This window comes from Gobio gobio, assembly GCF_949357685.1.
Source record: "Gobio gobio genome assembly, chromosome: 17".
NCBI classification, from domain to species: Eukaryota; Metazoa; Chordata; class Actinopteri; order Cypriniformes; family Gobionidae; genus Gobio; species Gobio gobio.
In genome coordinates this window covers 8629066-8652712 of record NC_137110.1, presented here as the reverse complement: position 1 = coordinate 8652712, position 23647 = coordinate 8629066, and the positions used below count along the sequence as shown (strand labels likewise).

At 37.5% G+C, this 23647-nt stretch overlaps 1 protein-coding gene across 2 annotated transcripts in view; it reads left to right on the top strand.

The window, feature by feature from the left end:
- phc2b (polyhomeotic homolog 2b) overlaps positions 1 to 23647 on the top strand; it is a 42524-nt gene that overhangs the window by 3975 nt on the left and 14902 nt on the right. The window contains exons 2-7 of one of the 2 annotated variants that reach the window (XM_079840610.1): positions 9704 to 9953; positions 14292 to 14450; positions 14544 to 14621; positions 14757 to 14918; positions 18106 to 18195; positions 18899 to 19181. In XM_079840610.1, the coding sequence (XP_079696736.1) occupies positions 9765 to 9953; positions 14292 to 14450; positions 14544 to 14621; positions 14757 to 14918; positions 18106 to 18195; positions 18899 to 19181 (961 nt within the window). In that variant the 5' untranslated portion in view covers positions 9704 to 9764. Of the gene's footprint in view, positions 1 to 9703; positions 9954 to 14291; positions 14451 to 14543; positions 14622 to 14756; positions 14919 to 18105; positions 18256 to 18898; positions 19182 to 23647 lie in introns of both variants that reach the window. The other variant, XM_079840609.1, reaches the window with a different exon arrangement.

Here is a 23647-nt window from a genome sequence, read left to right as displayed (position 1 = left end):
TGTTGTCCCCGTAGAAACGTTCTCCCAGCTTAATTAAAGAAGTTGAAATGTAACTTACGTGCTCTCAGATTCACTGACAAGTCTAGTTGTCCACATGATGTTCTCCGTGGGCTGCATCACTGACAGACGTGTGTTCCTGTGTTGACGTATACATTCTCCAGGCCAGCCACAGAGGTGTTCTGCTTTGTTGCATTCTGACATTCAAGACAAGAGATGTTATACTTAAAGAACACGGGCTGGTTTTTCAAACACTTGCTTAAAATCATTGGTTTAAGGGTTTGTAACAAAAAGGTGTAATTCAGTGTCAAAGCAATGGCACCAGTTTTTCTACAAACTACTTACTACAAGGTGTGGGACATTTTAAAAAAGAGCTGCCTGGAATACAGCAACATTTAGCTAAAAGCGCAATTTTACACCGTTTAAACATGCATAGTAGACTAGCTGTGTATTTGAAGCATAAAAAAAAAGCAAAAATGTTCAGTAGTTATTGTAGAAAGCCATTGCACAAAAGCGCTATTCACAGTCACACATGATTAATTTACTACAAAAATGTCCAACAACAGGGCGTTTGCTAAGACAGAGTTGGAAGTATTTGGCTGGTCATGTGATCTTAGTATGTTGGTCCTCATGAGACTGAAAAATAAAAATTTTAATAGGCTAATATGATTAGAGTCTTAATCTCATGAGTAAACATCGTTTTAAACAAACGAAATGAAGGAGAAAAAAATGGGGAAACAATTACACCTTTAAATTAAATGTTGATGTGTCTATGAAGGAGAACAAAACTATAGCCATATAAAAGAATAAATCAATGGACACCAAACAACCAACGGCAACATCATTATAATTTTTTTTTTTACAATCATAATAAGGTTTGTGGTTCCAGAGGTGCTCATTACTGACAATCATATCCTCCTTCCCATTAATAAGTATGAGGGGCCTCCTCTGCCTCCTCTTAGTGGTCATCATCAGTGTACTATATTCACAGCCTTCTAAGGGAGAGTTAATCCATCTCAGCTGCATTGATGCTGCGGCTCTGCTGAGGGAAATAGAGTCACTTGGGAATGTCTGTCTGGGGCCGTAGCGGCTCTACTGCCACAGAATGGGGTACCAAAGGGACAGCAATTAACTGAGTCTCAGAGGAGAAGGAAAAGAGAGCAGGATGGAAAGAAGGTGAAAGAGGGTTACTCTCTCGCACTCTGCCATTAGTCAAGTAAAGCCCACCGGAACCAGCAAGTGTTCTATGGCCGTGATTTGATGTTCACGCCATATAGTATGGTCTGCTTGCTTGCATGTATCGTTGCAAGATGTAAACTATATCATCGCCCAGCTCTAATTTGCTTAAATGCAACTGTCCACATCATTCCAGACGAGCCGACTGTGAACTTCCATTCAAAAAGACTGATCAAGCCATTTTAAATCATACGGCTACCCTACAAATAAAGCTTATCCGTCAGTTTGACTGAATGAGCCGTCGATTTTCCTTCACGTTCTATTTTCAGACATCATGAGAATAACTTAACGCTTGGTATTTTAACGTGACATATTATGACAAGAATATACATGGCAAGAGCTGCATTCTTTTCCACATGATTATTTTCTTTTTTCCCTTTGCATTCTGCTGTAATAGTATGAAAAAGGACAACATATACTTTAAATTACGATGTATCCCATTAATATGTATGAATGTACGAAGAATCGCTCGTTTTTCTCAGGTAAATATAATTTATTGGGAAAGGAAATCACTGAAAAAAATGACGGAAATCACTTTGAAATAATCACGCAATGCTGAAGTTAATGAACATTTTTGATTAAGGCAACGTATATTACATAATACAGATATATACTACTACAGTGATATTAACCTGTCCGTTATATCTGTGGAAAAAGTTATTCTTTTGGGGCTATTCATGGTCTGTTGGAAGTACCTGTTGATGCTTTTACACTTTTAAATGTCCATTTAATGTTCAATGATTGAAGGGTGAGTAGAATAATGTCATCTCAATGTACCCAGTTTAAAAAAAAAACGTATTGTTGCGTTTCACAAATTGTTTACAGCTTAACGGAGTTACACCCATAATTTGAGCTAAGCGTCATGGGGCGTAGGAATAAGGTGGATAAGATATGAAGATATTAGGGTGGCCGATCTGACGATTTTATATCGCGATCGATCTTGAAAACGTCCACAATCTACCTTTAAAGTGAATCGTAGAGATTTTATGTTCTCGTAATGATGATAAAATACAGCAATGCCTGCCAACTAGACTGTGTTGACTGGCCAAATTATATAATGTGTCTCTATCATGAGTCTTTCATGTGTGGTGATGCATTTGAAAAACAATTGAACAGCAGTAGGGCTGTGCCCTGAATCAAATTTTAGTTTTGGTTTTGGCTTCCAACGATTATGAAAACGTGATAATCAACATAAAAGATCATTGTGCTGTATGCCGTCCCTTTCCTAAAGCCTAAACTTAACGTACAAACCAGTCAAATCATGTAACGTGACTGTCTTAAAATGCAGTCTACTGCGGGACATGCTTTATTTTAAGAAGAGTTATTAAAAGAGCATTAAACTGTGAAAGAGACCGATCACCACGGCTTTCTGTGTGCGCGATGTGAGACGGAGTGGAATATGGACGAGTAAAGTATACTTGGGGTTTCAGACACATGCCTAAATAATGGAGTATTTACAATTTAAGTTATGTTCAGTTACTATGCAGTGTTTTACAGTTTAACTCAGGGTTTAATGACTATTGATTGTTTAATGCAACACAAATTGTGCAAATAAATCCATAGGCTTGTTCCAGTCTGGATATTCTTGTACATCTCAAAATTGGGAAGATCAAGATTCAGATTGTGATTGTTTGTTATAAGATCATGATGTGAAATTTTGGGAAGATCGATTGGGAAGATTTGTAAAGCTGCTTTACATATATTGTGTAAAGCACTACAAAAATAAGATTTTCATTGAATTTGAATAGTATGCAAAATAATGCATACAGACTGATGCATGATTTAAATTTATTTAAAAGACAGGACAGGTTGATATTTTGTATTTAGTTAGTATACAGATGGACAGTTTATTGGTGACCATATCATATTCATCACATTAATCTATTGGAATCACACTGATTAGGTGGATATTATAAGCATATGATTTTTCCCCCCAATTCAAACAATTAACTTTTTAAGACAGGATTTAATAATAATAAAGTAATACATTAAGTAATAACTTCAAAAATAGTATAAAATAAAAATGGATTATAAATGAAAATAATATAATAAAAAAAAATCAATTATATAAAATAATTATAAACAAAAATACAAAAGTATATAAAATAAAATACATGAAAATGTATATATATGAAAAAAATAATACATTGAATAAAAAATATATAAAAAATGAGTATAAAATAAAAACAAATTATAGCAAACATTTCTGCATCTGTCAGGACCCACTAATAAACATCAAACAGTCATGGGACAAAAGTGCCAAAAAACCTCACTGACGAGATATCCGAGTATTAACCTTTCCAACATAATGCAACCAGACTAGTTACCACTGACAGACTGAGGTTTACTAGGACTTTTACAGCAGTCGATTAAATGCTCTAAATGAGTCCAAATTTAGTGATGTGGGAGACACCGTGAAATCAGCATTCCTCCATCTCTCAATGCATCTGTCCTCACCCCCTCCGCCGCCCCCGATGACTGCCCACCCCCGCCTCATTCCCTGCCCCCCACTCATTTCATGCTGAGTGGATGAGCGAGTAACTAATATGGATCAGACCCAGACCAGACAGACAGCAGCACCCCCATCCCATCCCAGTTTACTGCCTCATCCTCATCTGTCCCTCTTGATTTTCCTGTCTATATCTTTTCCTATCTCATCCAATATTCACTCTCATTCTTCTGAATGGATGTGGCACATGTAGAAATGACAATGGAACCAGGGATAAACAACGCAAAAAGAAATAATGAACAACAATGCCAAAGAGCAGAATGGAAAGAAAAAAAATATTCAAAAAAAGTGTGTGAAATCTATCCCCGGTTTCCCTTGTATACAATAAAACAACAGAATCCTGTGAATCCTGTTGTTTTTGCAGTCACCTTCCTCTGTCCGTCCCTTCTCTTCGTGTTGTTTCCACCTTGCCTACCTTGTTCCATCCACTTCCTTCTCTAACCTTCCTTTTTCCACCTTAATTTACCCGGCCCCACCAGAAGCTAATCTATATGCTAATAAGAAGATGGCAATCAATGCCCGTCTGTGTGCAATCAATGTGATATTATATGAGAGAGTACCGATGAAGGAATACATTTCAGAATAACACAGCCCAGAGGTATTACACAATAAGTGCCTCAATTTACTTTTCACGACAGTGGCGTTTTTATCTCCTCCTCAAGGTCAGAAAGGCCCCCTTGTATGTATATTTTCAATTTAGTAAGGCCTCTTCAGAACGACCAGAATCGCCTTTTGTTGTGCCCTGATTTAAGCAGGCCCCAAAATGCTATTCACCTTCTGTAGCAAATCTGAATAGCACATCAGCTGCATGCGGTCTATTTTTCATGAGTGTGTGTTTGATTGTGATTGCCACAGCAGTTGGGGGTATTTACCCTTTGCTTAGTGATGCTCTAATCACTGATTATTAAGAGGCAGCTTCATCAGCACACAACACTTAATCAACCAAGACTGCGAACTGCAGTGTTTTCCTACTTCACCACGTCTGCGCTTGGGGTCTCTTCTTTGTTTTTGTTTTTAGCACTGCCTTTAATTACAATTATTCTTAAAACTGAGAGCCCCTTTTGTTCCAGAAAAACTCACTGCGACAATATAGGTGTTGTAGGTGGTTGCCGGGGTGTTGCTATGTGGTCGTTCGGGTGTTCTGAGTGGCTGCTAGGATGTTGCCATGCTGTTTCTAAGGTATTCTCAGTGATTGCTAGAAGATTGTTCAGTGGTTCATAGGGTGCATCTATGGTTTATATTGTATATTATTGCTAGGATGGAGAACTAGTCCACTAGTCTTGTTCTAAAGTAAAAATCAGTGAGGTAAAATAAACTCGCCAGGATGTTTTAGCATTATTGCAATGTCTGTATCATAAACAGTTCAGGATGACTTGCATACCAAATTTTAATATTCAACTTTAGGGGTTTATTGAAATCCCTAACCTTAAGTATTATCAAAACATTGACAATAACATTATCAATCATGTTTATATTTTTAAATACATTTAATTATCCATATAATATATGACATTTTCATCCTTTTTTTCCTGGGACAGGCCTTTTCCTCTGTTTTGGCAGTACAAATCATCACCGGTGAATATTCTGAAGGGGAGGTGGGCTGGTGGTGCTTATAGAGGGGGATAAAAAATCATTACCATCACCCTCATTAGAGAAGAACCAATTGTCCAATCAGCACACAGCTCTGCAATAAGGCTCCAAACGGCACCCCCAGTTGGCTGTCGCTAGGAAACCACAGAACCGGGGGGGTGGGTTGGTGGGGGGGGATCTCGCATGCGTGTGTTAGATGGAGAGAAACAGGGAGAGAGAAAGAGAGTGTGTGTCTGTGCCTGGCGACTGGGACGGTGGATGCTAGCAGTGATCTGGCAGGACTGGGGTGCAGAACGCACACTAGACAAAGAAGCATTAGGGTCCTGAGGCATGGGGCTCACCACGGGGCCAAACGGAGCTCGTGCTGCCCCTCAGAAAAGGTAGGAGCTGGGTTTTTGTCTGAGAGACGGGCCCTTGGCTAACCTGGATGTCTCTGAAATCTCTCAGTGCATGCATATTGATGCATGTTTGTTTTCTATGTCATGCATTTCCATCCTCATCCTTCCATCTTACCTAACATCCCTTTAACTTTTCTTGCTCCTGGAATGGTCTCTGCTAGTTAGTTCTGGGTTTTGGAATTACTGACAGGCTTATTTTTAGCTCTGCTAAAGGTGACAGCGCATTTAATAGTTGTGTTTAAACTGCACGCAGTAGAGAGCCTCTCATTGGTGGGATGCATATGGTTGGTTGGTCCGGAAGCCTCTGAGGGGACTTGGACTCAACATAACAGCTTCCCTCTTATTAGTAGACCCAATCAGATGCTTAATGTGAATGTAGCAGGCTTTAATCATGAATGCATGCGATTTCCATCATTACATGTTCTGGTGTTACTATATATACACCGGTCATAACATCTGAAACGGTTGTGATGGGGTACTACACTACACCATGTACTATTTCTGCAATATTAAGTATGCATACTTAGTATGCAATATGCAAACTTTCTGAATGCATGAAATACCCAGAGAATTCCAAGCATTAATAAAGCAACGTTTTGAACAAAATTGCAAAGGAAAAAACTGCCTGTTATTTGCTGAATTAAACATGCAAAGTAGTCTGGTCATGTGACATTGTGTGTGTGTGTGTGTGTGTATATATATATTTTATATTAGTATATGTGTCACTATAATACATGTGCCGCTACAGAGGTAGAAGCTGTATGTAGTAAGAAGCTTGCTAGTATGCCACTAGGAACCCAGCAAAGTAAACTTGTGCAGAAGACAGCCTCTTTACTTTTGTACAACATTTAATAATAATCTAATTCTGTAACCATGTTTTCAGATGTCCCTATGGCCCTTCCATTAATGCATATTAATGAGGCTCAGGACTTATATTTAGATTATCTAATTACAATGCCCAACTCCATTAGTTCTTTGGAGCACAGGAAATGGCTTAGGGGGAGGGCTCATTGATATTACACCATCTCTTGGCGTAATAACAGACCTAGAAGGGGGGGGGGGGGGCATAATGGTTTGTTGTGGGTAAAAAGAGGGGGCGATTTGGGGAAACTGGGAAGGGGGTGCAGAGTGTGTGGGGTTAGTGGCTCGCAACCACGTGTGTGAGTAATTAAATGAGTATAATTGAAACCATGCCACACTTCCCCTCTGAAACTAACCCCCCCCCCCCTTTCCGTCCCAACACTTGTTCTCTTTCTGCGCCCCATCTCAATCCCATTACCACTTTCTATGCCTGAATAACAAACCCCAAAAGACAGAAAGGAAAGGAGAGGAGAGTCATTTAACAACAGTGCCTATGGCGACTCCAGTGATGAGATTTAGATGGGTGAACCCTCAGCGCAGGGACCTATTTTTCATTCGTTTGCCCTGATACCATGCTTAATGTTTGTATGATGGGACAAACAGACAGACATATGACTCTCTCGTGATACTTATGACAAATTTAAAGAATGTTTCGGGTTAAAAACAAGCTCTATTAACCACATCTGTGACATGCTGTGACATGAGTTAGGCTTATGTTTATAGTAATTCAAATACAATGGAAGTTGATGGGGTAACATTCTAGAAGACACACACACACACACACACACACACACACACACACACACACACACACACACACACACACACACACACACAGGGTCAGTAAGATATTAATTTGAAATGTTTTTGAAAGAAGTACATTATTGTAAGTAACCAATGATGCATTTATTGAAACATTACAAGTTAAAATAACTGTTTTCTGTTTTCTATAGAAATGTATTCTTTTGTATTGTCAAAGTTGAAAATGGTTGAGCTGCTTGTTTTTAAAAAAAAGAAACCATGGTTGTTATTCAGGGTTCTTTGATTAATAGAAATTTCAAAAGTTCAAACATAATTATTTGAAATATAAATCTTTTTTTAACATTAGAAATGTATTGACTGTCACTTTTGATCAATTTAATGCATCCTTGCTAAATAAAAGTACAAATTTCTTTTAAAAAATACTGATCCAAACTTTTGAATGGCAGTATATATATACACTGTAAATACAACTGTTGTCAGTAAGTTGTTTTATTTCTTGTATTGTTTTTTAATTAATACTTTCAAATAACAAAATTTTCTGTACAAAAATGTGTTATTTGAAATTTAAAATGGTCTAAAAAGCCTTGTAAGTAATGGGAGTACTCTTCTAGGAGGATAATGATTATGATTATGATTATGAACTGATTATGCATCATCGGTGTAATTCCTGTGGAAGGATTTTTTTTTCTGTAAACAAACAGTCCTTTCTGGTATATAGCAAGTTTTGTACATCATAGGCTATCAAAATTGGATGTAAAGTTGCAGAGGAGTTAGTAAGTGATTGTATTACATTAGTTTCATGTTAGCAAGTACATCATATATGAGTTTAATGGTTATATTTTCAAAATAATGCATAACAGTTTCTTGGCCCATACATTTCCATTGCAAGTGCATTACTGTAAATGGAAATTCAATTAAGTTTAAACGAACTGTGATAACTGACAACCTACTACCAAAATTAGCTTGTACTGAACCCAGATATTTTAATAATAATAAACACATTGAACCAAAGTTGAAGCATGGTGTGTTTGGCAACCTTTAACGTGGTGCTGTATCTGGGCAACTCTTCTTCTGACTGTCTAATCCATCTTCCGTGGCTCATGTGGTGGTAACTGGAGACTGCTGAAAAAAAGATTTGATGAAATGTAACACTGAAGTTGATGGGATGAACTCAAATGCAATTATAATGTAATTTTCAGTGAAGTACAGTGTGAATGAAGTGATGTTAACATCTGGCTACCAGCTCGGACCTTTCATTTATGCTTTTGTAATTTGCTCTTCCCCACCCTTTCTCTGTACCTTTATAAAAAGTACAGTGATGGTATCAAATGGTAATACCATGGTACATTGCCATTTAACATGCTACTGAATGTTTGTCATATATATATATATATATATATATATATATATATATATATATATATATATATATATATATATATATATATATATATATATATATATGTGTATACAATGGCATTTACATACTCTAAAGCATTTTAAAGAATACTATGGTATTACCATAGTACACAAGTTCAAAGAACACGATACTATTTTTGTTAGCGCATCACATTTCATAACTTATGATCATATTTTAAAACTATCAGCTAGAAATTGCTTTTTTTCCCAGCGCAACATCTCCACAATCTCAAAGTTATTAAAAAAAAAGATTGATAAGATAGATAGACAGATGGATAGATAGACGATACATAGAATAGATGATTAGATAGATAGATAGATAGATAGATAGATAGACAGACAGACAGACAGACAGACAGACAGACAGACAGACAGACAGAGACAGACAGAGATGGACTGACTGACAGATGGATAGACGATACATAGAAGACAGATAGACAGAGAGATAGATGATAGAGATACAGACAAACAGACAGATAGATAGATGGACAGACAGATGATACATAGATAGATAGATAGATAGATAACTCAGCTAGAAATTGCTTTTTTTTCAGCGCAACGTCTCCACAATCTCAAAGTTATTTAAAAAAATGATTGATAAGACAGATAGACAGATGGATAGATAGATAGATAGATAGATAGATAGATAGATAGATAGATAGATAGATAGAAAATACATAGAATAGATGATTAGATAAATGGATAGATAGATAGACAGACAGACAGATAGACAGACAGACAGATGGATAGATGATACATAGAAGACAGAGAAATAGAGAGAGCGATAGATAGATAGATACATTGAGGACAGATAGATAGACAGACAGACACACATACACAGACACACAGGATCCCTGCATATAGTACCATGGTATGTATTGTACAATGGAAGAAGAGAGATTTTAAAATGCTTGTTCTCTGTCTCCCTCAGCTTGCGTCGAGTGTGGCAGCGGGGCAGTCGTGGTTCAAAGGTGAGGCATCGGGGCGGCACAATGGAGGGTGAGCAGAGCACTCCTGCCTCCAGTGCCAGCAGCACTACGGGCACCAGTACCCCCACCACAAACTCCACGGGCACCACCAGTGCCTCCACGGCCAGCACTGTCAGCTCCACAAGCAGCGGAAGACAGGCCGTCCCACAGATATCTGTATACAGCGGCATCTCTGACCGACAGACTGTACAGGTGCGTGACACATCCATTCGGCAGAATCAGTCAATGAGTGTTCACGTTTAAAAACACCACCCTTCTCCTTGTCAAACCTTCTCGTAATAACCCATTCACTGCATTGCACCACACATCACTTTTTCTTGCTTAAAAGGTTTAATTATTGCACTTTAAGTCCATACTGCCATCTGCTGGTGTGTATATGAGAAGGAAAAGCAGGAGGAAAGACAATGAAGATTTCCATAGACATATTCATAATCTTTCCCCGGCTGTGGAATGTGGTGGTTCATTATTTACATTATTGACTAATAATAGTAATAATAATGTATAGCCCAATTCATATATAAAGTGCTGCTCAAAGGGCTTCACATGACAAACTGAAAAATGGCAACATCCGAAATAGTTAAATTGCTTCAACTTCATCCCTATGTTCAGTTAATTGTGTAAAACTTCATTTCCATCTTCTGGCAATATATATCAGTGCATGATCAGACACAAGCAGCATGAACAGTTAACTCAGTTCAGGCTGCACTTTACTCATGACAAGACCAGGGGTCAGGATGCCTGTTGCCAAGCAACTGTGCAGTTGTGGGCAGTTCAGTGAGGACATAAAGGATGAGACAAACAGAAGCAGAACATATTATAGCTGCAAGAAAACGATAAGAAGGTACCGTTAGTGATGAGACCGATGAACTTATCTACTACTGAAAGGGTTGTTTGTTGAACGTCTGCTATTTGTTCAGGTATTTTGGCATCTTGTTGATTTTGGTCCGAATGTTTTTTTCCATGTTATTATGGGATGCTAGTTAACTGTTAAAATAGATAGGTGTTCATTTCTTGCGCAAATGGTTTGCAATCATTTTAAAGTACCATTATAATTTAAGTATTACAATAAAAACATTTAATTCTTCTATCGGATGTATGAATGTAAGTAAATATTTGGTTGCCATTACACATAAATATCATAAAATGCAACTGTTAAATACAATATAAATGTGTTATTGTTTTATTGTAAGAGTTCATGCATTCGTATACGTGTATTACCAAGCCTTGCAATACTGGTTAATATTAAACATCTTCATATTAAATTAATATTGAGATAATATAATCATATATTCAACATCTAGGCTGACCTTGAAAGCAATATGGGTAGTGCTGAAAAACAACAGTTTCAGAGATCCACTTTTCTTTCGAGCTTGTTGCAGTTCATTTCCTGACCAAAGGGAGGAGACAAATGCTGGAACAAAACAAAACGGTTGCTGAGGGCAGGGGTTTACAAACTGGGGTCCTCCAGAAGGTCCTGAGGGGTCCCCAGAAAATTTCAGAGAGTAAAAAGACAAAGCAAAAATGGTTAAAGTCTACCGAATATTCTGTTTCATTTCTAAATGTTTCTCTCATTTCTTGCCATATACATAGGCTACTTTCCAGAATTGTATATGTTTGCTCTGTATCTTTCTAGTGAGTCCCTTTATCTCGCTCACTGTGGTTGTAAGGCAGTATTCTTAACGCAGTACGTAAGCTGCTTACATATATTTATTGTGTAAGTTGCTTATACAAATAATTTTTAATTGAAAAATTTTAATTAAAAATGTAATTGTATGTATAAACTTCTTCAAGTTTATACATACAACATTAAGTATGGTCAATTTATTAAGTTTGGAAACAATATTTTGTCACACAGTTTATCTAACAGTTTAAATGTTTTTTCATAAAAATAGATTGAATTTAGGATGGGGGTCCCTCATAAAAGATTCATCGTAGAAAAGCCCAGGCTCAGGGGGTATTCCAGAAAGCAAGGTTAACTTACCGTCACATATACCTTAAACTCTCGGTTGATTAACACAAACCTTGCTTACTCGAGGTATGCTGGTTCCAAAAAAAGAGTATGTTCCCGGTTAACACATAAAACATTCTCAACATGATTCACCATGGAAACATGCTAAGAAAGAGTGTGCCATTCTACTTCCTCTTCTTCTTTTGTTTAATGGCAATTTACATAACCTACTTAGTGCACATCGACCCCTATTTGGTGGTTGTGCAATAATTTTTTCAATCTTTTCGTTTAATAAGTAGCCTAATCTTTATTCACTGAGAATAAGGATTATATTGTTTGTTTGATGCTAATTAAGTGAATGCAGATCAATGTGTGAGATGACAAATAACTGTATACTATTTATATAACTGTAACCATATAACAAATTTGGTTATATTAATATAACTATATTTATAACACACATCTGAATACCTCTTAAGAAAACTAACCCAGGAACATATGTTACATGTTCACATGTTCAGAGAGTGAGTTGCTATGGCTACTTACATACCCTCAAAGTTTTTGGTTATCCATTTACTTACTCTTAAACATACCCGGGTATGTCACGTAACCTGCTTTTCTGGAATACCCCCCAGGAAACATTACAAGATTAGAATTGCAATCTGGCCAGCAAATATTTAACATCACCTTGAATCACATCTTGCATCTTGCAGCTATTTATCATTTAAGTCAGCTGTCTCAGATGTTTCTGTCAAACTTCTTAAGGTGAATACAATAGAAACACGAAAATTGATGACACAGAAAGTGTACAGAGCTATAAAACTAATGTAGACAACATGTCTTGAGAAATGGTTGAGTTCATATTGTGATGTCTGACTCTGTGATCGCAGACTTTGGCATCTTGGAAAATCTTGAGACATTATTTACCAGTTTTGGGGAAGTTACTTTGAAAAGTAATGCATTACAATATTGTGTTACTCCATTAAAAAGCAACTAACGTAACACATTACTTTTCTTAAAATGTAACTAAGTAATGCGTAGTTACTTTTTAAGAAAAGTAATGTGTTACATTACTTGTGCGTTACTTTTTCTCACCTGGGCTGGGCTTGTTTGTTTTTAGAACAAAAAAGTTTTATTTAAAGACCCTTCTCACCAACGTTTAAATAATAAGCCTCAGGCTGAATAAAGTAATTTTTCCTTAGGGTTTAACTGAATCATTGAAGGTCAGCAGCAAGTACATTGGTCAATAAAGTGAGATTAAAAGCATTCAAATATTTGTTTTATTTGACATCTAATTATTGGAGGTTTGCGTTTTCTGATTTTGCATTTGACTGATTGTTTTCATTTTGAGGAATACTGAATCTTTTTTGTGCAAGTGAGATTTACTAATTTAGTAAATGCATGCTCACATTCTAGAACTACAAAAACATCATGTTTTACACACAACGCCTCTGCATTTACAATTTTTCTCAACATTGGGACAAGAGTGCTGTCAGTCAATAAATGAAAACAAAGTAAGTTGTGTTACTTATTTGAAAAAGTAATTACATTTTGTTGTAAATTTTAAAAGTAATGCGTTACTTTACTAGTTACTTGAAAAAGTAATCTGATTACATATTGGCAACTTGGTAACTACTGGCAATCTCAACTACTGGTAATTTTCTTTAAAAATAAATAATAATAATAATAATAAATATATAATATATATATATATAAAAATATATATCTTGAGACTTGAGCTAAAGTCTCCATTTTCACTCCATTTAATCATTTTTCAGTATGTGAAGAAATTGAGATATCAAAGGTGCAGAAGCGATAACACTGTTGATAACTGAAAGCAAGTCAAACCCCCAAATGCATGAACACAATGCGTGTATGAGATGTCTCTTTATCATAGCTGAAGCAAAGCATAATGATGTTTTGTGAAAAATAAAGGAAAGATGACAAACGACAAAAAAGAAAGAACAAAAAAGTAACATACAGAATATATACAAGTCCGAATTTGTTGTTAGTCACCAGCAGCACGTCAACTCCTGTTACTATATAGCTATATATTACAACAAGAGCATCTTGGTTCTGTGAAACTAACTAATAGCGAAACTAATGTTACTCACGTATGGAGCAGAATCAACACAACCTCAGCGTCTGTTTTCAGGGCTTCCAGCTTAGGCCTATCCAGAACTGGAAAGCTTTTCCAATATAAATGCTCTTGCCTGATCAATACCCTTCTATTTCCAGTGATATTCCTCTGACCTTTTCTCTTTTGTAATGTCTCACAGCCATCTCTCTTTCTACAGTCTATTTGAGTAATTATGGGCTCAACACAGTCTTATCAATTCCATCTTCCTCCATTTCAAAACAAGCGTGTGTTAAAAAAGTAAAGAAATGCTTATATTATTTCACTGGCCAACGGAGCAAACCAACACCGTGTCGCCACACCCTGTGGTACTGCAAGATGGCGGCGCCATTGCTCGTCTAAAAGCTATAACAAAACATCCTTTTTTCTTTAAAATGGTTACATTAATCGTGTTTGTTATATGTATCTGGTTTCTCACTCTTTCTCTGTCTCTCTTGAATGGTAGGTGATCCAGCAGGCTCTAAATAGGCAGCCCAGCACAGCGGCGCAGTATCTACAGCAGATGTACGCAGCTCAACAGCAGCATCTGATGCTGCAAACGGCAGCCCTGCAGCAGCAGCACCTCAGCACAGCACAGCTCCAGAGCCTCGCAGCAGTGCAGCAGGTCGCTCAGCACGCAGTCTCACAAAGCAAGAGGAAGACATGAGCATAATGCACCCAAATACACTCTTACTCGTCTTTGTTTTCTCCCTCCCAGGCCAGTTTAGCAGCCGGCAGGCAGAGTTCAAACCAAAATGGGACCTCATCCACCCAGAGTGGGCCATCACAGACCACCGTAAGCTTTTATGTGGATGCATCCACCAAAAATATGCACATTATAATCATCTTGCACTGGTTATGATATTCTGTTTTTGCATGTGACAACATTCAGACTGCTCATGTCACAACTCCGTCTCTCTTATTTCCACAGATTAATTTAACCACGTCCCCTGCCGCTGCTCAGCTGATCAGTCGAGCCCAGAGCGTAAACTCCACCCCCTCTGGGATCTCCCAGCAAGCAGTGTTGCTAGGCAACACATCAAGCTCCACCCTGACAGCCAGCCAAGCTCAAATGTACCTGCGGGCACAGATGGTGAGCACACCTGTATACTCACAAACACAGTCACTTCAATATTTGTGAAGATGCTTTATATATTTGCCAGTAGGATGAATTCAGCGAAATTAGGCCACTGTCATAAAAAGGTATATCGGCCAAACTCTATCAAATAGTGGCACTATTTACTTGAGTTCAGTCTAAGGTTAAAATCAGGGGACAATTACACTCCATATTCCTTCTAACTGACCTATAATCATTTGTTGTATATACGCAGTTTGACCATTAAAGATAACTCCCAATAACTAATAGCCAATAACTGATATGCTTGCCTATCAATCTGTGCTACATTTGGCATGTTTGGTTAGATTAAAATGAACCCTGGTGCAATTGCTCTGTCAGTACGGTTCATTTTAATAAGTGTGACCGTGAACGCTGCCATCCGAACCCTGGTGCGCACCAAACAAGCAGACAGAGACTGCTGAAAACATGGGTCTCGGTCCGCTTTCAAACAAATTCTGGTGCAGTTTGAATTAAAAATGCAACACAACATGGACCAATGACATGTAAACAAACCAAAAACGGGACAGGATGTCACGAGATGCTACCCTAAAAAGGACAGAATGCTCAAGCACACCTGTTTTTTCTCATCATAGCCGCGTTGTCCATTGCAGTTCGGTACAGGCATCAGAACCGCGCCTCCTCACAGCAGATCTTTGTGTGTGTGATGGAGGGATTCCTGCCACTGTTTTGACTCTTTTACACATTTTATAAGCTCTTCACGAATTCTCAGCTGTAATTCTCAAAATACCATCATATGTAGGCTTCACACATACAACGAGAGCATTTATCCCAGTGCACAGCATAGTTTTGGATGTTAGGCAAGTTCTGTCTCGAAATTAGTGATGCACCAAAATGAAAATTCTGGGCCGAAACCGAAACCAAAAATTTAGGATGCACTTGGCCGAAAACCGAGATTGAAGCCGAAAATGGCTTCTTTTAAAAATGTATACTACTATATATATATTAGGGATGCAACAATACAGTTAGTCCACGGTTCAATACATACCTCGGTTTTTAACCACGGTTTTCGTTTCGGTTCGGTTCTGATGGCTTGTCACACAAATTTTTGTTATTCTATTCTTAGGCGACAGGAACAGCAAGAGGTTAAAGAGAAAAAAGACTATTTTTTATTGCAATACTCTTTCTTTATTTTACTTAAAAGAATTGAAAAACCTTACTTAAACTTAAAACTTTACTTAAAAAAACCCTTGTACACATTCCTATATTGTATAATATAAAATAAATATATATAAAGATTTACACTGGCAGCTCAGAGCTGTACAGCAGCATTTAAGTATGAAATTGAATTAATGAATGTAAAAATAAAACACTACATAGACTTCATTATAAAATATACACTGATTCTTATTAAAGCTACTGTATTAGTTTTTCAGTCAAGAGCAGTGAGTGAATTTCTCTTTGTCTTTTGTTGTTTTATTAATAGTTCACTCAAAAATGAAAATTCTGTCATCGAGAAATGAATACAGGTTTGGAACAATATTAGAGTGAGTAAATAATGACATCATTTTAGAGGTGAACTGTCCCTTTAAGGACAGCGTGTTCACTAGGCTACTGCGCTGTTGTCAATTTAAGACCTCAGTGCATCTAATATACAGACACGATTGTGATTTTACTTTCACTTTAGACATAACCGACTGTGTTTATGTTAACCATGTGTGTATTTGACAGTATTAGCGCAGTAAGACGACTACTTAGTCCAGTAATCCCGTGTTTGACAGGCGTTTAGTGCGCGCGCTCTGAAAAGCGCATGTTAAAACAGTGCACGCGAATGAAACCGGCAAGCCTTTAAAACGCATGCAAATAATGAACTTTGGTGATTGTGAATAACTATAGTGTTCCGGGAGTATAACTCCACCATGAACGTGTGATGTGAATGTAGGCCATGTCGCGTTGTTCAGTATTGGGATGGAGGCAAATTATAGAATTTGTAGAAAAATATTTAATTAAATGCGAAACCGAAAAACCGCAATTCACAAGCGCGCATTGAACCGTGAATGCTGTACCGAACGGTTCAATATTATATTGAGAATTGTGGCATCCCTAATATATATATATATATAAATTGCTTGAATTTAATGGATCTGAAATGAAAAAAAAATCACGAACCAATAGAATAATCAAACTTTTATTAAGTTACATAACAAAACCTAAAATATTTTAACAATAATTATAAATAATAATACTATTAGTAATAATATAAATAATAATATTTTTCTTCAAGTTTTATGTTCCATCAAGTAAAATAGTTTTTTAACAGTTGTACAAAAAAAGATCCACAATTATCTGAATAACTGCACACAAAATCACAGAATGGTTCTCATTAAGAACATGAGATGCTGCACTGAATAGTCTCTCACTGTCTGTCACTGTTCTCTGGGAAAAATGGCATTTGGGGGGGTAAAATATGTGTTTTTTTGGCAGGGTTGCTGCTAAAATTCGCATTCCTGGGTCTAAATATCACATAATTGGGGTCGCTTCAACCCGCGGACATGGAAAAACATCCCGCGGGAAAACCGCGGACTTGGCAACACTGCTTGGGGCAGATAAATACCTGCGTGTGGGCAAGCAATGGAAAGGGGCCTTCGTTCGAGCGCCAGTAGTCAAGGGGATTGTGGCTTCTGGCAAGGGGTAGTTCAGCTATACCTAAGTGAAACCTAAGTGCTTGCGCACGGATGGGAGGGGCGGGTGACATTAATTTTCGGTTTACGTTTTCGGCTGTTTTTTTTATTTCGGCCCGAAACCGATAATGCCATTTTCGGCCGAACATTTTCGGCGGCCAAAATTTCGGTGCACCCCTACTCGAAATATACATCATAAAAGCCGACCAATCAGGTTGTGAACGTATCCCTATGCCATTTAACCTGGCTCCGCCCTCCTACGTACTTCCGCTCAATTTTCATTTTCCTTCAAATGTACGAGAGTCTGGTAAGACCAGGCTATATGCCATTAGGTTTGGTGTTAAAATGCCACTGTGGATGCTAAGCGGATGCTTTTGCCCGGACCAAACTAAACGAACCAAGCGAACCGAACTGTAAGTGTGAATACACCCGTAAGAAATGAGGGTTCAAATCGTCTGAAGAAAAGCTCAATAAACATTTAACATTTAATTAATAATGAGCATGTTTATGTGTGATTATTTTAGGCTCAACAGAGTAATCTTGTGCATGTAGCCAGGAGTCTGGGCCGAGCCGTCCCTCTGTCCTCTCAGCTGATCCTGGCTCCAACTGCTACAGTAACTGCTCTACAGTCTGACACTAATGCAACCAATAACACACAGTCTGCCTCTGCACAGGTGCACACATATACTGTAATGCATGCACATCCAAAAGTAATTGAAGCATTCATACAATTGTGGATGTCTTGACAAAAATCCTAATTTGGAACCATTCCATTTACTGTACTACCGGTATTCATTCACATCAGACACTTATCCAGAATTCCTTTAAAAAAAGGAACTGATCCTAAAGGATCTTAATAGGAATTTTATAGCTTTCCAATATAGCACAACAGAACTATATTTAATATTTTGTAATTTGATCTTTAGAACACTGTGTTATGTTTGTCAATAGGATATAATGCTTCAGTAGGCCATCACAAAATATCCTGTAGATGTCCAATGCAATACTAATAACATTACAATTCCATACATATTCAAATAATATATAAAAAAACACATTAAATAGCATTTTAGGAATAAATTAATATGTTAGCATTATTTTAGAAATATTTGTAGGATCATAGTTAATTTATTTTATTTGATCACATTGGGATAATTATAATTGGCTCCAAATTATAATACAAATTCCAATACAAATAATGTATACATTACTTTAGGAGCGTTGCAAATGCAAAATATTTATTTATCAAATATTACAATTCAAATGTTTTTAATATATTTGAATTCCAGAGTTTATTGACATTTATGACTTTCATAGGTGCAGAACCTTGCCCTGCGCAACCAGCAGGGGGCGTCTTCCACCACTCAGTCCTCTGGCCTCCAGGCACTGAGTTTAAAGCAGACCCCCATCTCCATTCAGCCCACCCCGCTCATCAAGACACCCAGCCAGAGTGCTTCCAGCTCAGGCACTGGTGCCGGAAAAGGCAACTTGAACACTGCTTCCTCGGTTGGAGCAAAGAAAGAAGAGGAAGGACAAACAGAGATGAAAGCAGTGAACATGAGTCGTAATGTCACCTCTTCACATCACTTAATCGCACCAGGTAAACTCAGACCCATATTGCCTATACAGTGACCCCAAAAGCATTAGCCCCCAGTTTCACAGACAAATCTTAAACCTAGTCACAGACTAAAATGCGTGTTTGAGCTGTTTTAACTGAAAGCAACTTGCACTGCTATATCTTAAAATATGTCAGTGCTCATTGTTTTGTCTTTTTTTTTCTAAGGCATGTTTGACTATAACTACTTTTTGTTTCGCGATACATCGTCCCAGAAATATTAAAATTGTCATTTTAAGACTATTTTATGCCACTGATTATATAATCCTAATATAACAGCATAATAATGCAAGTAGACCTACACACTTTCAAATCATGGAAATTAAGGCTAAAAAATATATCCTAAATAAATTTTTTTTTTGTTGAATAAATAGTAAATAAACATTTTCCCTCGTGAAACGGCTTTAACACTCGTCATTCTGCGTTGACATTCATATGTGCACCGTAACAGGGGATTGCGGCTTTGAAATCGAGTCCATTTGGGCTTATTCTTCCAAACTGTCAGTAGTTGTCAGGAAAACACTATAACGCCTCAAATGGCGCCTTTTTTTCACCTGTCGGTAACCGCTCTGTGTATGAAGGAACTGCCTGAGAACCACTTTTGCCTCCATCACGAAAAAACATACAAGATGACAGCACAATCGAGTAAAATGTTGGTGACATTCATTATCATGTAAACATAATGGGCGATCACAAAAAATTATTGAGGTCATGTACATATATTGTGCGATATATCGATATATTGATTATTGCGACAGGCCTAGGCATGTTTGTAAAAGCCACTTAAATGCCCTAATTGAACTAAGGTCTAATCCTGGCATAATCTGATCCTTGTCTGTGACTCTAGGACTCTTAAGCCCCACTTAAAAGGGTCTGAATGCCATTGCATTATCACAAAAGTATGCAATTGCTAAGAAATTATATTAGAGCTTTTCTATAAACTATCATCACAATACACACAGGTGTCCTCCAGAAAAGACGATCAACCACAAATACAGTTACTTCTAGTATTGTCTTTCACTTTGGTTGATATTTTATTAACTACTGATTCTGTCAAGCACCTTTTGTCCAAAGTGGTGCACATTGGGAATTTGAACAAACTGAAAGGTTCAATTCACTCTAATAAGATCCAACTCCACTTGTCAGTCCATCATGTCACACACTAAGTACCAAAGAAAGGAGAAATCCACCCCAGGCCACACTTGTCCTACATGGCTTATGCTCAAATGCATTAATGCGTACGTGGCCTTTCAAGGGCACACACTTTCTCAGATGAGTCTTTCAGTGCCCGTCAGCATCTGACATGCAAGCCATCCATCATTCCACTGGTCTCTAATCATAACAGCTCACACAGGGCAATTATCCTGCACATTTAAAAGCAGGTATACTGGGCGTGTCGAGGCCGGTAGGGAGTAGGGACTATGCTACGTTTGTTATGCTTTGGTAGAAGATACAAAAAAGGTCTCTGATTTTTTTCAAAAGAAAAAGAAAGTACCTCCAGTAGCTCCAGGGTCAAAAATTAGCACCAGTGAAGTGCCAAGTGAAGTAAGAACAGGCTTTCAGGTGTTTTTTTTATGTGACCAAATAAAATCCAATACATAAATCTAAGTAAGCCTAAGGACTATACAATGCATTCTACATTTATATATTTTTAAGCGCAAAATACATTTTCTCATCCAGTCAAAACAAAAGTACATTTTCTCAGTATATCTGCTATTGCAAAAAGTCAATTTTTGACCCTGGTTAGCTACATTTGTGCATTCACATAAACTCGTCAACACTTAATTTGAGTTTAGGAGAGCTGAATTGCTTTCACGTTATACAGTAATTTCTCAGTGATCATTTGCATGCGTAACGTGCATGCCACTGTGTATATACACAAATAACAGAATGGATAAAGCTTGAACAAGCTTTGACTTTATTGAACAAGTGTGTTTGAGAGGGTCCAATTGAGCCTCAGTGGAGAGGAAGGGTAACAAGCCACCTGATGTGTGTTGGGATGTAGTTTCCATAGCAGTGTGTTCCAGAGAGCTGATGTGATGCGTGTTATGATGCTTGGTTTTCCCCATTGTGCATTAATGATATTCACAGATCTGGAAAGTCATCCTGGGCTATTATTCTCTTAGCTGAACCTTGTCAGTTTGCTTTAAAGAAATGCGTTTAAACTCTGGATATTAGATTAAAAATAATATGAACGTGGATATTACAGATTGGATTGGAGATTTTGGTATTAGAAAATTACTATTTGCTTGAGAATATGATTGCCAGCTGATTGTGAGATTTCACTCCTTGCTCGTCTAAACCAGTAAAAATGTACTCTCTATTTTTATACTAATTCTCATACCAAATAATAAAAAACTATCCATTGAATACAACCACTCGCTATGGAGGGCTTATTAAAAGAAAGTAGATAAGAAAGAGCCAAAGACATTAACACACCGCTGCTGTGCACTCAAAATACTAAAGTAAAAAGTACTTATTGTAGAGCAAATGCACCAATATAGGAAAACCTTGCTTAAAGTTGCCTTCTCTTCATAGCTCAGGAAACTTAACGGAGTTAAAGGGATAGTTCACCCAAAAATGATTTACTCACCCTCAAGTTGTTCCAAACCCATATGAATTTCTTGTTTCTGCTGAACACAAAGGAAGATACAGATCTCAGCAGCCAATGGTAGTCAATGGCTGCCGAGATCTGCTTGTTACAAACATTCTTCCGTGAGTAAATCATGACAGAATTTTCATTTTTGGGTAAACTATCCCTTTAAACTAAGAACAGTTTGAGACATTTATCTCTTCGGAAACTCATGCCTGATTATCGGAGTCTAATCTCATCTCAGGAAATGCAGAAGTCTCTATTTACGCTGCATTTAATCTTTGAGGCAAGAGATCGAATTTGGCCCAACATGTGAGAAAAGGTACATCTTGTATGTCTCCAAGCACGAGTTATTGTTTTAATGTGTTATACGTGTTGTGGCTTTGCATATAGTAGTTGAACGTTCGGCAGGAAAATTCGGGGTTTTCCAGGGTTGCGCTCCGCAGGGAATAACTCATCAACTCCTTATTCTGAACATCCGGAGAAAGAAAGAGCGAGAGAAAATGAGCACAGAGGATTGAGTCATCTGAACACACCATCCCACACCATTCACATTAGACGGAAGAACATTCCCACACTGAACTGTTTGCTATTAGGAGTTTAAAGAAAGACTGTATTTGTTCCTGACGTCTGCTTCACATCTTCGGTGTGCATTTCATGTGACAGAACACACACACGCATATACTGTATATATAAACATAAAAACCACATGCTAGCTAACTTTCCAACCAGTTGGAGTTTTTCAGATTCCTTTACCGCTCATAAACTTTTGAGGTTGTGATCTCAACGTGCCCAACTCGTAAGGTTTTTCTGTTTGAATGTTCTCCTGCTGAGATAATATTACATTTTAACACACTTTCCTGCAAGTCCTCCAGTCAAACACCTAATCACAGTTTTAAACTCATCCAGTTTCCACTGCCGTAGTCCTGGATACAGAAGTTGTACTGGAAAACCCAAGCACAGAGACTAATGTTAGGAGATCACTGAATAAATACAATAAAATAAAAACTAGGAAGGAATAAATAAGTCGACCAGTGAACTAACATGACTTTTCCATGAACTTTCCAGATGTTTGTGATTTGCTGGATAATGATTTGACAGAATAATTTATATTCAGGCCGATTCACAAATGAATCAATAAGATGGATTTGTAAATATATTCAACTTCAACTTCATTGTCAATTCTACAATATATACAAGACATACAGAGGATTGAAATTCCGTTTCCCTCAGACCATCTGTGTAAAAAAACGGCAACAACATAAAAGACAAGTAGTTAAAAAAACATGAAAGTTAAAGGAATATTATTAGTATTATTAATATTATTAAGTGCCAACAATACGCTAACAAGACAGCAGAAGTTGTAAAAGTGCCTCATGCATTAAATGATCAAATGTGTGTGCGCATGTGTGTATGCATGTGCGTGTGTATTATAAGGGTAGAAAGTTAGTACAATGCACCCGAGCGCAGAGGGTGAAGAGAGTTCAACTTCCTGACAGCCCGGTGAATGAAATTATTCTTAAGTCTAGTGGTTCGGGCCTGGAGGCTCAATTTCAATCAATATTGAAATTGATTCATTGAAAATAACTAACTCAAATGTATTTGTTACAAATCATAGTTCACTAATGTCTTGCAACTGCAACACATGCTACTTTGACAAGAGCATTATTTAATTGATCAAACTAAAAACTTTAGAGCACAGTCAGCATATTGATTATAGAAATGAGTCCCAGACAGCAATAGAACCGGCCCACATCTGGTACATCTACCAATCCACATGTACCAGATGTGGCCCGGATCTGGGCAGACACTAATATGTTGCTGTCTGGGATGGGAAACACAATTTTAAATAGCTGTG